The sequence below is a fragment of the Agelaius tricolor genome, unplaced genomic scaffold, assembly GCF_023055355.1.
Source record: "Agelaius tricolor isolate 1412-34295 unplaced genomic scaffold, bAgeTri1.0.p SCAF_1, whole genome shotgun sequence".
NCBI classification, from domain to species: domain Eukaryota; kingdom Metazoa; phylum Chordata; class Aves; order Passeriformes; family Icteridae; genus Agelaius; species Agelaius tricolor.
Genome location: NW_027269261.1, coordinates 14612634 through 14628259, shown reverse-complemented (window position 1 = coordinate 14628259; position 15626 = coordinate 14612634). Strand labels below are relative to the sequence as shown.

The 15626-nt window shown below is 46.7% G+C and overlaps 2 protein-coding genes across 11 annotated transcripts in view; both read left to right on the top strand.

The window, feature by feature from the left end:
- GPCPD1 (glycerophosphocholine phosphodiesterase 1) overlaps positions 1 to 2641 on the top strand; it is a 42821-nt gene extending 40180 nt beyond the window's left edge. For 8 of the 9 annotated variants that reach the window (XM_071424148.1, XM_071424112.1, XM_071424119.1 and 5 more), the window contains one exon: positions 987 to 2641. In XM_071424148.1, coding sequence (XP_071280249.1) covers positions 987 to 1188 — 202 coding nt within the window. In that variant the 3' untranslated portion in view covers positions 1189 to 2641. The remainder of the gene's footprint in view (positions 1 to 986) is intronic. The other variant, XM_071424128.1, reaches the window with a different exon arrangement.
- Positions 2642 to 2925: 284 nt separating this feature from the next.
- Positions 2926 to 12535, top strand: MAL (mal, T cell differentiation protein). 2 transcript variants are annotated; one of them, XM_071424200.1, is made up of 5 exons: positions 2926 to 7074; positions 7768 to 7831; positions 11021 to 11191; positions 11330 to 11458; positions 11687 to 12535. In XM_071424200.1, exons 1-5 carry the CDS (start codon positions 7043 to 7045, stop codon positions 11759 to 11761), a joined length of 471 nt encoding a protein of 156 aa, XP_071280301.1. In that variant the 5' UTR covers positions 2926 to 7042; the 3' UTR covers positions 11762 to 12535. The 2 variants fall into 2 exon arrangements, with proteins under 2 accessions (XP_071280301.1, XP_071280310.1); XM_071424209.1 differs by having other exon boundaries at positions 2926 to 7831.
- Positions 12536 to 15626: the final 3091 nt, after the last annotated feature.

The window sequence follows — 15626 nt, the reverse complement described above, 5'->3', positions numbered from 1 at the left end:
ACTTAGGCAGAAGCCATGGTAATTTCTTGCAGAAGTTTTCATTTGAAGGAGAAAAACTTCAAGACCTGCAATACCTGGAACTGTGTATGTGCAACAACTAAAAGTGAGAGCAGATGGGTTCCAGGATTAAAATTTTGAATATAAACATGCTGATATTAAAAATGAATGTTGGGAAATCAAGGTATATCCTCATTACAATAGGTGTTCTACCAATGTTAGGTTACAGGAGCACCAATGCTCCTTTTTCTTTGTAATGAATTACACCAGAATGATGTTTGAGTTGTGCTCAGTGCTTGCTGAAAATTTGTTTTGATTTTTTGATTTTACTGTCACTCAAAATATGGTTTGGATTTGGACAATCTGGTATGATGCTGACATTTCAAATCTTCAGCTTTGTTTACATGTGTGAAAACAAGAAAGTGAGAAGAGAATAGACTGTTTAAAGTAGTGCAGATAGTTAATCTGAATTAGGTGTGCAGAGAGGTCAGATTTTCTATTTTTCACTCTTCACGTAATATTGTGGTAATGGTGGTAATTTAAAAAAGAAAAAATTCTGAACTGGGGGAGGTAGAATTCTTCTTGAAACAGTAAGTATACACTCAATGCAGTATTATGTGCAAACAGTATATTACAGTCTGTTCAAATAATCTCTAAAATTTCTTATGCTTTGAACTTTGAAGCCTGGAACACTGCTCTTGTTTCACTGCTTTGTGCCACCTGTAAAATCACATTTGTCAGGAGATTAAGTGAGTATATGCCAGTAGGTTTTTAGTATATCAAATGAAACTAACTAGTCTGTGTAAAGGGAATACCATTTTATATTGTGAGATAAGCAGCAAAACTCAGGGTACTAAGCCCAGGTAAACTGACTTTGGCACCTAATTTTGCTCTGTTAAGGAAAAAAACCCAGGTGCTTCATCTGGTGTACATGTCTGTGGACTGCTAGTTTATTCTGATCAGTGTTTTTTCTTTTCTCAATTATTCAGGATATACGACTCAAATCCTGTACAACCAAATATATTCCAAGTGGAGCAGCTGGAACGTCTCAAGAGAGAGCTGCCAGAGTTGAAAAGCTGTGTGTCCCCCTCAGTTAGCCACTTCAAATCCATAACTCCATGTAAATGCCATCATTGTTGCATGGAAGAGAAACCTGTAGATAACTTGAAGAGCTTTCAGATGAAGGACTAATTTTAGGCAGAATGCTGTTTTGTATCTATAGAATTTTCACCATTGGAATAGTTCTGTCTATGCTTTCAGGTTGGTTTGGTTTAATTTTAAGTCTTCAAATAGCAATAACTGTGTTCCTCCTTCCTAACAGTACTTAGTAAAATTTCAAGTAATGTTAAAATATTCAGCCAGTTACAGTTATTGTTCCAAATTACATACACAGTTTTAAGTTTTTCCTCACATCATATCAAGTCTTGAAAAAGAAAATTATTATTATATTATTTTGCTTTTAAAAAAACCAAAAATTAATTAAGTAGTCTCAGTAGTGAAAGCTCAGAAACTAAATTGTAGAGAAATTACAATAATCTGATATTGAATATGCTGAAAATTTGTTTTAATTTTGATTTTACTTACAGGCTGACAAGCTGTAGCATTTATCTGACAGCAGGAAATTGAGTGATTTTAAGATACATATAAGTAGATCTGGCCTATACATGATCTGAACAAATTGGTACCTCATGTATATGTATTTGCACTGGTAGATCCACCTGTACAAAGCTTCGTGCCATTTTATAATATTTTATTTTTTAGCAAACTGGGGCTCGTTTTCCCCCACTTGATTGGAATTGAGGCTGCTGCCTTTGTTTCCTCAGCCCCCAGTTGAGTGGTACAGCAATCAGGGGGGAACCACGAGTACAGGCTGTTCATTAATCACACAGGCCTGCTAAACTTTAAAAATGTTGCTAATAATCATAACAGAATTACAGAAACATCTTCAGTGGTTGAGAATCTTTTTTTGCACAGTAACCTTAATGAACAGAGTGTGTACCCTGCACAAACTCTACAAAATGCATGCTTTATCTATTAAGCATGAATTTTAGGTGTTTGCTGAGGTCCTTGCATCTTTATGGTGCTAGTTATGTGTGAAGGGTGCAAGGACCAACTCAACAACTTAATCTCCTTTTCCTGAGAAACCACAAGCCTGTTATTCACAAACATTTGGAGAAGAGGCTCTACCATACATGGTATGTATGTATACCATACATGGTTTGTCTGTCTTACTTATAATGCAAGCTACTGGCTTTTGTATTTTGCAAGATTTTTGGCTTTTACCATGGAGCAAGAATCACAAATGTACTGGATTCAGATAATCAGTATTCTGTTGGCTGGTATCTATCCTCTGTAATTTATTACAAAGTCATAGTTTAGAGTTCTTAATAGATAAGTATGCATGTCCCTTCTCCTCCTGATGTTGCAGGTCATGCCAACACAACAGCTGTAACTTTCTACTGAAATGTTAATGTATAATAAGAATGGAAAATATTTATTTTTTTTCTCTTGTAAATTGACAATGAAAACAATAGTATGTACTATATTCTTTATATACAGTCATTGCTACATATAGAACTGATTGTACAAAGAGTAAAGCCATTGCAAATAAGTGCTTGAACCTGCACTGCTGAGCAGTTCAAAACAGCTTGTTTTGACTTGTGCATTTTAGTATTTAAAGTTTGTCCTGCACAACAGCACAATAGTATTAGGTATCTGGAAGCCTTCTTTTATTAAAAAAAAACAAAAAACAAACAAAACCACAAAACATCCCTAAACCAAAACTGGAAGTGTGTGAGCTGTTTTTGAGGAGGGGAGGGGGCACTGAACCAGAATCTTGGCATCAGGAACCTGTGGCTGTTACTTCATACATTCCTCATTATGTGATTAATTCTTAAATTTCTTTTCTTAATTTTTTTTCCTCCTTTGTGTACCCTGTGGGATCCTCTTGGCAGGTCTTGGAGGGCTTTGCCAACTGTTACTCAGCTCCTAGCAGAGTTCGTGTCACTGCTTGTGAGAGCTGGGCAGCACATCCTCAGAGATGCTGAGACACCTGTTCTGTGCAAAAGGGGTTTAGAAGCTGTGCTGTGTGAAGCACCCTCTCAGACTAATCCCAGTGAGATGCTCAGGCACCCTTAAAATCTTCTTTCCCAGCCTTCAGTGCTCAGGGAATTGCACTTCCCAGTTCTGTTTGAGGGGAGTGGGGGTGGAAATAAATCCACCTCTCAGGTTTCTGTGGTTGAAGTGACCCCTGAGGTATAGAAAGTCTTTTTTCCCAGCCTCAAGACAGAAGAAGGAGTTGAGATTCCTCAGTTCTGCTTTTCAAGGTTGTTTATTTTCTCTTATCTATTACATTCCTTCTCTGACCTGCTGAGATCTGTCCAGCAGGTCAGGTTGCAGCACAGCGCCTGCCCTTTGGGTGATGTTAACTTTTTATACTAAGAACTGCATGTACTTTATTTGCAATAATCTTGCAATACCTGTCACCTATGTTAGACTGTCTCTATTCTAAACCAATCAAAAAGTGTCACCATCACAGCAGAAGATGGAGGACAACAAGAAGAAGAAGGACAGGACGCACCCCGATTCCTCCATCTGGCCTCTCGAACCTCCATTCTAAACCCCCAAAATTCTACTTTTCCACCATGTGACAAATTAACTATCATTCTACACAAACTCTTGTGGCTTGTAAATCTTCACAGAGAGTTGGTAATTTTTTCCATGGACTAAAATCGAAGGCACGGGTGTTTTTGACTCCGTGCCAAGGTCTCTGAGCCCCTTGCCAAGGTCTCGCGTCCTCCAGGGCAGCCAGAGGAATGTCCTGGGTTTCAACATCCATTGCACTGTAATGATTTTACAGGACAGTTTTGAGCAGTGTTAGTGTTGGTGTTTTCTTGCTGATTCCTTTTTTTCTGAGTAAGTTGTGTCAGCAGCTTCCTCCAAACCTGAGGAGCTTCAAGAGCTCTGCTGCTGTGCCAGTTCTTGGAGCTGAGCTCAAGCTTGGGCACGCTGAGCAGCTGTCACTCAGCCACTGGCAGTGCAGAGGGCATAGAAGGAACCAAAGAGCAGGAATTTGGGATCTGGCAGGGGAAAGTGCCCCCTCCTGCTCTGGAGTGCTTGTTGGAAACCAGCATGGTCCAGGGCAGAGATGGCTTTGCTCCAGCCAAGGGACTGCTACAGAATTTTAATCCCGAGATGTGGGAGCTGTAGTAGGGGAGACAGAATTTCTCTCTTGATTTTTGGAACATTTCTTTCTGGCCCACCCAAAGACTGGGCTCTGCATCTATAGTATTGGTTGCTGAATGACACTCCCCCTTGATGCCTGTACTTGGGTGTGTGCACATATATATATTTATATATGTTTGTGTGTATGTAGCTGGATAGTGTGGGAGCTGGTCATGACAGAGCTGGTGTGTTACAATATGCAGTTGGATGCTACCTCCAAAATTTCTCCAAATAACTGGGCCTTCATGTATTTTCAGTCACACAGATCTTGTACTTTAACTGTAAACCTGCAGCAAAGTCTTGGTCACAACAGCTGCCAGCTGAGGAAACACTTGCTGACTCCACATTTGTCTCACACCTCTGGAATTGCACCCCACATCCTGGAGTTTGCACTTTCCTTCTCAGTTGCATCCATCATATCAATCTCCCAGAGCCCAGCTTTGACCCTTTAAACAGCCAGTGACTGCTTCCATACAGTTCTTGGGGAAAAAAGCCAGCCCTGGCCTTCCCCTTCCTCTTGCAGCCTGAAAACTGCACCACATGCAGGTCTTTGCTCTTCCTGTGTGCCCTCAGATTTTCTTACAGAATCTATGTCCAAAATTGAAAAAAACTCCAGTAGCTGCTCCCTCAGAGAAGGTCCTGGAAGAAAGAGCCAGTGCTGGACTGTACCTTTCTTTTGTAACCTCTAAACTGCACTGAGGTGATTCACTTTGCCTTCTTCAGGATCCAAACATGAATTCCTCCCCTACTTGCTCCCACTAACGGTGCCAGGACAAAAAAGATGTTGGCTTTTACCTTCCCACTGTCACCATTCAGAATTCCACCCTCTATCCCTGTGTACTTCTGGACAATTAAATGTCATGTGGTACTGCCTCAGAAACCCAAAGGGCAGATCTGAAGCCAAAAGTGTCTGGACCCTACTGGCAAAATGTGCCTGGACAAAAAGAAATACATTTATTTTGGAAGGCAAGCAGCTCTCCCTGGTGTTCCTGGTGCTGATAAGAGGTTCCCCAGGGGAGGTGAAGGCCAGCACCTGCTTTCTTTCATGGCATTTCCAGTGTGGGAGCAATCCCCTCCCAGGAGCCCTGCACCAAAATTTGAGTGCTCCCTCCAGTGTTGAATGCATCCACCAGGGACTGCTCTAACACAGAAGTTCTCTCCAAGGAGCTGCTGCTGCTTTGTACCTCCCTGGGGCAGCACCTCCTGCACCACCAACGATGGGGTGAGGTGCTGTCCTCAGCAGACAAAGGCATCCTCATCCTCTTTCTGAAGCTCACCTGCAGTATTTGGATACCAGCTCCAAAACTGTGTCCAGGGATCTCTTTCAGAGAAGCCTTTCCAGAACAGAAAGCTCAGTGGTTTATGCCTCCCTAGGGAACCCTGTAATGTCATCCTTTTCTTTCAGGTGGCCAGCAGCTGACAAGGACAAGGATGAATAAATGACTGCTTTATTTAAATTGACAATGATTAGATGAAAATGTAAAAAGAGAAAAATGCAAAATGGCAAAACTTTGATCTGATCAGAGTTATTTACTACACAGTTAAGCTGCTGATACAGAGCTCTATTTATTGCACCAATAACATAGCCAGTTTAATAACTATCAAATAGAGGTTGATGTTACTCACCCGTGGGCAAGTCTCTCACTCAGCCTCCAGAGCTGTCCCTGAGGGGTGTTCTTACCCAAGAGAAGGATCTTCATGCATCTCAAGGAGATATGCTGGGAAAACTGGGACTGATCTTTTGTAGTATGAAGAGGTTGATTGTCCTGCAACTTTTAGATTCTGTGTTGTCCTCAGCAGAACATGTTTGAGTCCGATATTACCAGCTCTTTGGTTTCTGCTCAGAACTTCCATCTCACTTCCCTACGAGGCTCTTCCACATCCCTGTTGATGCCCACCTCAGTCAGGAGGAGCACCCTCATGAGGGGCCTAATTTAAGAGAGTTTGGTCAAGTTGGTCTCAGCATTCTTCACCACTGAACCCAGTGTTCTACTAAACTCTCTGGTTTTTAATCCATCACCAAAAATTTGTAAATAAGACAAAGAAGGAGTTCTTTAGAGCTGTCCCAGTCCTTCCAAATGGAACAGCTCCAGTGCCCCTGCCCCTCATAATGCAATTGCTTGTTCCTCACAGCAGTCCTGTGCTCCCAGGAACAGGAGACCTTCATCTCCATCCCTCACAGAGACAGTGAGACCTCTCTGGAGCTGTGTCTGTGTCTCCAGCTCCAATGCCTACATTCCTACTGTTTCTAGCTCTCCCTCTTTGCTGACTGGTTTCTAGGTCTGCCTCATATCCAAGGTTTCATCCATTACATGTAGCTCTGTAGCCTTAGGGCAAATGGAATCTCACTGGAAAAGTGGAAAATCAGGTGGATGCAGCAAAAACAATCTCCCACCTCTGAAGAAGTCATGAGGCTCAGTATGGACTCTGCATTTAATTGAGAAGAGGCCTCCAGAAGAAAAAGAAGGATGGCATTATCTATTTAGGTGTTTTTGCTTCAATTGACTGGAAATAATAGAGCTCAAGGTCTGGGGAAGAGGCATCCATCCCACCCCTTCACTGTCCCACCAGCTCTGCCATGTAACCCTGCCCCTCACTTAATCTGCTTATTAAAAACATTTCCCCAATCTTTCCAACGTTGCAGCCTCCTCCACTCATCTGCCTCACTGCTTTCTCCAAGGGACAGGTTTTGCCCTGCCTTCCTTTCTCAAAGTCATTTCTCTGCACTTTCTGGCCTCAGCTTCTGGAGTTCTGTGGTTTTTGCTGTGTGCACAAGTGTGTTTAGGAGGAGTAAATGAAGCCCATATGAAGAAGAAGGGGAATGACTTGCTCCCATGGACTACAGGCAAAAAGGTAAAATTTAAAAAGTGAAACTGCCTGGGAAGTCTCATCATTTTAGGTCATTTGTGTTACCTTGGCATTTCCAATATCCTTCAGAGATGGTGGAGGTGGTTTTCCCTGCAGTTTGATTGCCCTCATCCCTGGATGTCTGTGGGACATTTCTAGGCCCACTGTTTGTCCCCTGTCACATCCTGGCCTGTCTTGGCCACCAGCCACCCTCGTGTCCTCTGCTGTGACCACCTCAGGTGTGCGGGGCCACACTGGCTCACTGTGCAAATCCAAGGGGACTCGAGGCTGTGCAGGTGGATGGGCACAGGTGTCCCCTGCTGCCCTCAGCTGTCACCCAGTGCCACTGGGCCCTGCCCAGGAACCTGCCTGGCACGCTCGGGTGTGGGGACAGCCGAACTCTGCTGCCAGCACCCCGGGGCTGCCCCTGCATCTCCCGAACACCTCCCATGTGACTCCAGGTCACAGGGTTTGGCCACACCTGTGCCACTCACAGCTGTCTTCATCTGTCAGCAGGAAGAAGGAAGGAAAGGAACCAGGGCAGGAAGGGGAGGAAAGAGGAGGAAACGAGAGCAGGAAGGGCAGGAAAGGAGGGAGAGAGAGAGGGAGAGGTGAGGAGGCTGCATTCAGCAGTGAGGAGCAGAGTGGCCGATAAGCACCGTACCTGAGGCTTCCAATGTCTTCCTCAACTTCCACCAGCACTTTGCCCAGCGGCCTGGCCGTCCTGACGACCTTCCCAGATGTGCTCTTCATCCCTGAAATCGTGAGTGCTGCCTTGTCCCTGGGGGAGGGCCGTGGCTGCTGCTTGGGCACTCAGCACAGGTTGTGCTGCAGGTGTCCGAGGGGTGACACTTGTCCCCAAACACGTGGCTCAGGACCCGCGCCAGGTCCCTGAGCCACAGGGGGCTGGAGGGCATCTCATCCTCGGAGAAACCCACAGGCTCTGAAGCTCTCCTTTAGTCTGCAGTGGGATTTTTCTGGAGCCTTTGAAAAACATTTTAATTTCCTGCCTGAAAAAACAGCAGGGGCTGCCGGTGGGTTTAAGTAGGCGCCAAATGGAGCCGGTTAATGAGCGGAGGCGATTTTAGCGGATAGCACAGGCAGAGGGTGAGCTGCTCGCTTGGAGCAGGGGATTAGGGAGCGGAGAGAATTGTTGGCAGCAGCCGAGGCTGCGCTGCTCCATGGCGGCATTCCTGAGCCGCAGGTACAGAGCTGCTGGACCCTGGGCGTGTGGGAGAGCAAAGGGTGAGCAAACACCTTGTAACCTCTTTCCACACTGTAACTTCATTGAGCAGAAGGAGATCATAATCTTAATGGATTTGGCGTACGTGGTTAAGAGCCATTGCTCTGAGCATACGTTTTTGAATACAAAGTCTCAGCCTGAACTTTTCATCCTGTCCTCTGCCCCACGCCTGAAACGTGCTCTTCTCCCAAGAGCTTGGGAGGCTTTTTTCCAAATTCCCAGCACTTTGGTCCAGCTTTGAAAGCTCTGGCTGAGTATTGTAGGATGGCATTTAGATTATTTCATGCTAAAAAGTTCAGTTTTGCCATCTGGCACCAAATCCTTTCCTGTCACCCAGCCTGCCCCCCGCTCCTGGGATTTACAGAGTTTCCTTCATTCCCTTGGTGATAACAATGTAGCAAAGAGGATGTAGACCTGATCTCTGCCCAAGAGCAATGCCGAGGTATCCTGCAGCTACAGGAGGGAGGATGTTGAGTGCCTGTGGAGATTTTGGCTGGGCTGACACTTGCCAGCCACCCCTACCCCTAAGTTATGTTGGTCCTTTTGGCCTCAGAGAGCTCATTCCCCTTGAACTGTTTCTTTGCAATCCCTGTCTCCAGGGGATTTGGCAGGGCAGCTTGCTGAAGTGAGCACCCTTTCCTTTGGTTTGGGTAAGGTCTGGAAATGTGCATCCTGAAGGCCCAGGAACCACCCAGGAAGGAGGAATGCTGCATGACTGGATTTCTCCATCTCTAGGCAGATTCTGGGCTGTGCAGCTGTGTGACCTCTGCTGTGTACAAAGGAGGTGGCTGCTTTGAATCAGAGGGATAAAGAGTTTCTCATTCCTTAGTGGAATCTCAGGTTGCCTACCTTGGGCTGAGATGGTAACATAACAAAACAAAACAAAATTGGCATTTTAAATGCTAAGATGGTTGTGAAATTTTCAGAAGATCCTACCTGCAGCTCAGATGATTGCCACATTTGCATGGGCTGATCAAAAGCTACCATTTTTAATCCAAGAGGCTCAGTTTAATTCTTGTAATCTATTTAATTTGAAGAACTTTCTGCACATATGGCTACCCAGACCTATGTGGAAAACCTGAAACAAGCTGAAAGCAGATACGTTTGCTTTGTAAAAGCTATTTAAAGGACAAATTTTTTCCTTAAACTGCTGTCCACATCCTGCTGTGAGTTATTGAAAGCCTCTCAATCCTTCCTTCCTTTTTATGAATCTTCACCATAAAACCAAAGTCAATAATCAAACCAGGTCAAACAGACATTTCTGAGTGGGTAAGCACAGCCTGCAGGAAGGAGAGATGGTGAGTGGTAAGAAGTGAGCTGTGGTGCTTCTTTCCCCAACCTCAGATCTCACCATAATTTATGCTTGATTTTAATGGAGCATAACGCTTTTCCTCAGGATTTTTAGCTGCAACACACTCATTGTGTCAGCCCATGAGTGATTAAAAGGACTGGATTAGTGTTCAAGGCTCAGCCTTTGGTTGTTACAAGAGGGACCACAAGAGCAGCACTTTGGAAGACCCATTTTCACTCAGGTCTTTGCCACATCTCAACCACATAATTGATGTAATGTGTCAATTTGCACAATGGCACCAACAAACTTTCCTTCTACTGTGGGGTGACACAAATGATGTAATATTTTCTGAGTAACCATAAATCAGAGACTTTCTTTCCACTTGCAAAATGATTGGAAGGAAATGGAAATGAGTATGAGCTGGCACTTGGATGCTGGCTGGGATTCACTGGCCATACAAGGATCAGAATGACCTTAGAGTCAGCAAGGCTCTCCTATCTGCCTGAATCCCAGACTGGCTGGTGGTGAGGGATAGGTCCCCATAACAGCACTGATCCACAGAGTGTGGGCTCAGCTGTGGAGCTCCTCATCACAGGATGCTGCACAGACTGAACTCTGCACAGGTCCGAGGAATAACTGGGCTGATTTTGTGGCACAGAAAAGCTACTGAGGGCATTTCAGTGCAAGGCACCACTTGCACTCCAGACATTCCACAACACTGAACATAATGCTCCCATCCTCTTGTGCAGGAATCTGCTGGTGAAGGGATGGAGCCCAGACATAGCTGTCCCTGTGCACCACCCATGGCAAAACCCATGGCAAACTCCCAAGGCTGGCTGAGAAGGTCCCACCCGCTCCCACACCAGCAGCTGGGACCAGGCACAGCTCTGATGTAGCCAATGAAGGATGACCCAAAAAGCTGGAGCACCAATACAAACTTCTTTCCCAAGAAGGATCTGAGAGCCTCAGGCTCTTTTCCCCTACCCAGGGAGTCAAACCTCTCCTCAGCCTGTTCTCTCCTTTCAGAGTGATATTTGCATGTGACCCTTGTGAGGGTAGGTGTCTGTGCTGCTTGTGACACTGCTCCTGGCAGGGATCTGACATGCTGGGTGTGAGGCAAACACACCTCTCCTAAATCAGCCTCCCTGTTCATTAAAGCCAGTCCTCAGAAAGGTCTGAGCCAGCCTCCTAAGCACACTGGTGTAGGGAGGGTGTGAGTGGTAGTGGCACCAGTGAGGAATTTTTTGGTCAGGATCAGTGGCAGATACTCCCAGCTAAATGCTCATTTTTGAGTGGAGGCTGGGAAGAACTCATGGGCTGCTGCCATGTGCAGTGCCAGAGACGTGAGTGGCTTATGGCTCTGCTCTGGACAAGTCACTTTATCCCACACTCACCCTGTCCCCCACTTTGACTTGCAGATCTTTGGGGGCCTTGTGTGGATCCTGGTGGCATCCTCGAAGGTCCTAGAACCCATGCTGCAGGGCTGGGTGATGTTTGTCTCCGTGTTCTGCTTCGTCATGTCCATCTCCCTCCTGTGCCTCTACATCTGCGGGGCTCACCGCGGCGGCAGCAGCTGCTGGGTCACCTTGGTACGTGCCTGTGACAAACCCTAGGGGTGGCTTTGTCACCAGCAGGGTGCTGCTGCTGCTCCCCATACTGCAGCCTGGGGATGGTTGTAGGGGCAGTGTGACTCCCTTGGAGATGACAGTGTGATCCTTGTTCCTTAGGATGCCATCTGCCACAGCACGGCAGCGCTGTTCTACCTCAGCGCCGCCGTGCTGGAAGCCTTCATGACCTATGTGCTTGGCATCTCCATGTACCTGTCACAGGAGTACAGAGAGAACATTGCTGCTGTGGTGAGTGCCTGGCAGGAGGGCAGGGAATGGCAGCAGGTCGCTCTGGAGTGGCCTCAAGTGCAAATCTGTATTTGCACCAACAGTCTGGGGAGGGGAGAGAGAAACCAGTTGCCGTCTCAGCATGCACGGGTGTCCCCAGACATGTGGCACGTCACAAGGAGTGGGCTCAGTGCTGGGGTGGCACCGTGCCCCAGAACACTGATGGGCTGCTGTGTTTTTCCATCCCAGGTCTTTGCATTCGTGGCCACCCTGCTGTATGTGATCCACAATGTGTTCTCGCTCCTGCGGTGGAAATCGTCCTGAAAGCCTGAACAGCCCCAGGAACAACAGCTGCCCTCTCCAGGCTGGGTTTGGGGTTTGTTTTCTAATGTATAGCCTAGAAACAAGCAGCTTTTTATGTGGGATCTTGGTGATGAAGACAAGGGGCCTGCCAGAGAAAGGAATATCTTGGCACTATCTGTTTCCCTTCAATATCTTCCAGGCTGGGTACAGTTTGATGCTGGGGCCAAAAAAAAAAAAAAAAAAAAAGCCATCCAGCTTATCCAGCTTTAAAAGAACATAGTATAATTGGGTTCAAAGGGCTAAAATATCCCTGGACTTCACCTTTATGTGTCCAGAGTTGTTACTGGTATCAGGGGAAAAGTGAACAACAAACACCAAGGAGCACAAGTGTGAAACTGTCATTTTAATTGTTGTGTGCCCATTTAAGTGTGTTTCCCCCCCTAAAACCGCTGTGCAAATTAATATTTTCATGCAGTTTCTGAAAATGCCTTCTCTGACTTGCAATGAACAATGGGAACAATATTTAACTCAGCTCAGGAGCAATGTGGATCACTGCAGCTCCTGAAGGCTGCTGCTGAATTCTGAGGTACAACTGTAAGTCCAGGAATTACCACTGCCCTTGATCCCACCCCTACAAAGCACAACCTGGAAGGGGCTCAGTGGGCTGTAGGAGAATTCTCTGGGTGATCAGGATCAAATCCTTAGTAAGCAGAGGCAATCAACTCCTGCATTTGGTGAATGGCTACTCTCTCACACACTGCCACGGTGTCACTAATAAAGATGGGTTTGCTGTGATTTTGAGAATGGGTGAGTCCTTGCTGCTCTTTTTCCCTTTGCTGCACCCTGACAGGGCAGTGCCACCATGGGGGCTGAGTGAGTGGCTGGGTGGAGCTCAATTGCCAGCTGGGGTTAAACCTTGACAATTAATTAATTGAAATAGGGTTTAGGCCCAGGAAGGGATGTTTTCAACCTGTTAGAGGTGCCTAAAAACCAGTAGTGCTAAATTATCTCTTCCAGCTTGTGGGGCAAAGAATGCTTCCATTTTAAGTCTAAAGTTCCTGGATAACACTGAGGACTTGAGGACAAGAGAGAAATAAAAGTTGAGTTGGAGGCTCCTCTGTTGCTTCATATCCAGGGAAACTTTTGACCTGTGACCATGGGTTTGGTTTGAAGCTTTTTAATTGCAAACTAAGGAAAACATTCGTGGAGATTTTTTTCCTCGCTGAAAACCAGCCTGACTTGTTTTGCTTGTGTTACTGTGACTACAGGGAACTGGTTGCAACAGAGATGGAAAGAGAAATCCCTTTTCAGAGCAGGGAGGGAACTCAAAGCCACTTTGGACAATGGCACATGGCTCTGAAGTTCAACATCCCCCTGTTGAAACTGGTTTCACCATCCCATCATCACGGGGTGTGTGTGGGGGTGTTGGTGCCCAGGTTCTATGAACGCCCCTGAATGTGACAAGGGAACACAAAGATGCCTTTCTGCTTGGATGGGTTTACAAAGGCAGGGATCTGCAGCCCTACCCTGGGCCTTGGGATGAGCTGTCTCTGTTCCACCTGTGCCCAGGTCCCTGCACCCAGCAGTGCTGCCTGTCCCCTCACCTCCCTGTCCCTGTGCCTTGTGGCCATCTCATTTGCAGCCCACGGCTTGGCATGGCCCCAGTCTCCTTCCTTCTGCTTTGCTTTGCCCTTTGCTTTCCCCTTGCCCTGCACACACCAGTTCACACCAGCCTGCACCAGTCCCCCTCTGTGTCCCTCTGTCCCACCCTGTTTGCTGAATGCCTCCCCCACAGCATCAGCCCAGCCTTGCTGGGAGCCAGCAGTGGGGAAAAGCAGCCAGGTGCTGCTGGCATGGCAGAATCCGTCGGCTGGAGGGACACTGAGGGAGGCTCTGTGGCCCAGTGTCACCTGGGGAGGCCTGGGCATATGGAAGGGACTCCCCCCGCCACCACTCACAGAAATTGGAGCTGGAACTTTGATACCCTCCTGGTGTGACCCCAAGTTCAACCCCAGGCAGCTGAGCAGGGGGAAGGGGGAGCCCTGCTTGGCACAGGCTGCAGGGCCCCAGCACAGGACAGTGACACTGGGAGGGGTGGCTGCTGAATTGCAGCAACGTGCTCCTTCCCTGCACAGTGGAAAGAGGAGAAAATGACACAAAAGAGGTTAATCATATCCAGCTGTCCTGTCACCTCAACACAGCCCCAAAGACTGCCATCCGTGCCCTGGAAGCTGGGCAGCCCAAGGGAGCTGTCTGGAAAATGGCTCACCCCAAGCACTTCCTGAAGGAAAAGATGCTGCCCAGAGCTCTCCCAGGACCTCCAGACCACATCTGCAGCACATCTCTTCCCCACAGAGAGCCCTGAGGGCATCACTGACCCCAGAATTTGCTGACGCTGTGCTGGAAACACGGGGCATGATGGACACTGCAGGCTAGCAAGCCTTTTCCTTTGGGGACACTTCCATGGGGCAATGGCACTCTGGTAGGGCTCCCCAGGATGTGGAAAGGCTGGCCCTGCACTTTGTTCAACACAGACACTTCAGTCCCTGCCTGCAGAGCTGGCCTGGCCCAAAATCCCACACCCTGCACTTGCTCAGGAATTCCCAGATCCCCCCAGACCGGTATCCCTCCATTGCTGGGATTCCCTTGCAGATATAACTGCCAGATGGAGCAGCCCATTTAAAAAGCCACAAATCAGGCTTTTTTTCAGAGCATTTACAAGTGCCATTCACACTTTGAAACACTGGGCCTATTGTGCCCCTGCAGCCACACCAGGTTTCATCTGGTTGTGTAAGTGGAATCCTCATCTCTGCTCTTCTCCAGCTCCCTCAGCAGGACAAGGAGGTCTGCAGGCACCTGCTCTGGAGAACAGGCAATTCCATGCTAGTTAAACCAATCTATGCACCTGCAGGCAGGCAAAGCCTCAGTTCCTATTAAAAACAAGATTGCAGACATATTCATTAACTATGGCCAGATTGTAATCTTGGTTGCTCTTGCTTAACTAAGTGGTTTAACCACCCTGTTAACTATTCTCCAAATATTTGCATACTGGATACCTTGCCTCCAGCAATGCAATGAGTTAGGAGAACCTCCATCTTCTTCTGAATTGCAGGAGAAGAATTTGATTTTTAATAGAAAATTATGACCAGCTCCATGGAAAATGCAGGAGTTTCTCATTTTACAGCCAGCTTTGTCTGTGAGCAATGAGCAATCTGTGTGCTGGGTAAAACATCTACACAAGCCCCTGTGTTAATATGAACAAACCTGTGGGAACAGTAAAGCCACAAAAGATGAATTTAATGTAGGGACCTAAGCTCAACAGCAGAGATACCAGCTGAAGGTGAGCACACATTCCCCAACAGCATCTTGATGTGCTAGGACAAGAAACTTTGCAACCTGAACACCTGGAAATCCCTATTGAAAGTATATTTCGACTGAGGTATTAAAGGTATTTTTTTTTCCTGGCAAACAGGGAAAAAACCTTCATCCCACTGCTCAGCAGGCATGGCCTTGGAAATAGAATTTTTATTGCAAGAGTGAGATAAAACTCAACTAAATCCACCCTACCTGTCTGTATATACACAACTGCTGTCTTTAGAAACCTGCACTGAAATCAGTGTAAAACATTACTCCTAAATGTCTTTAAAATCAGAACTCCAAATGTAAATTCCCAGGCTGGTCTTGAAGGATTTCTAAGGTATTTTCTCCCATACTAACAAAAGAGGTGGCCCAAGCATCTTTTGGCATTTGGAGAAATGCCATGACAGGCACTCAGAGACTGGGAGGCACAGAACTGAGCTCCTGAGCCTGGGCAGAGGGACACAGGCTGCACATGAGCCCCCACTGCTGCTGCTTGCCTCAGCATCTCCCAGACACCAGCATGTAG

Coding starts and splice junctions, on each gene's coding strand:
- MAL (XM_071424200.1), top strand. CDS start 7,043: ATGACTTGCTCCCATGGACTACAGGCAAAAAG. Junction 7,832..11,020: donor TGCTCTTCATCCCTGAAATC/GTGAGTGCTGCC, acceptor TTTGACTTGCAG/ATCTTTGGGGGCCTTGTGTG. Junction 11,192..11,329: donor GCAGCTGCTGGGTCACCTTG/GTACGTGCCTGT, acceptor CTTGTTCCTTAG/GATGCCATCTGCCACAGCAC.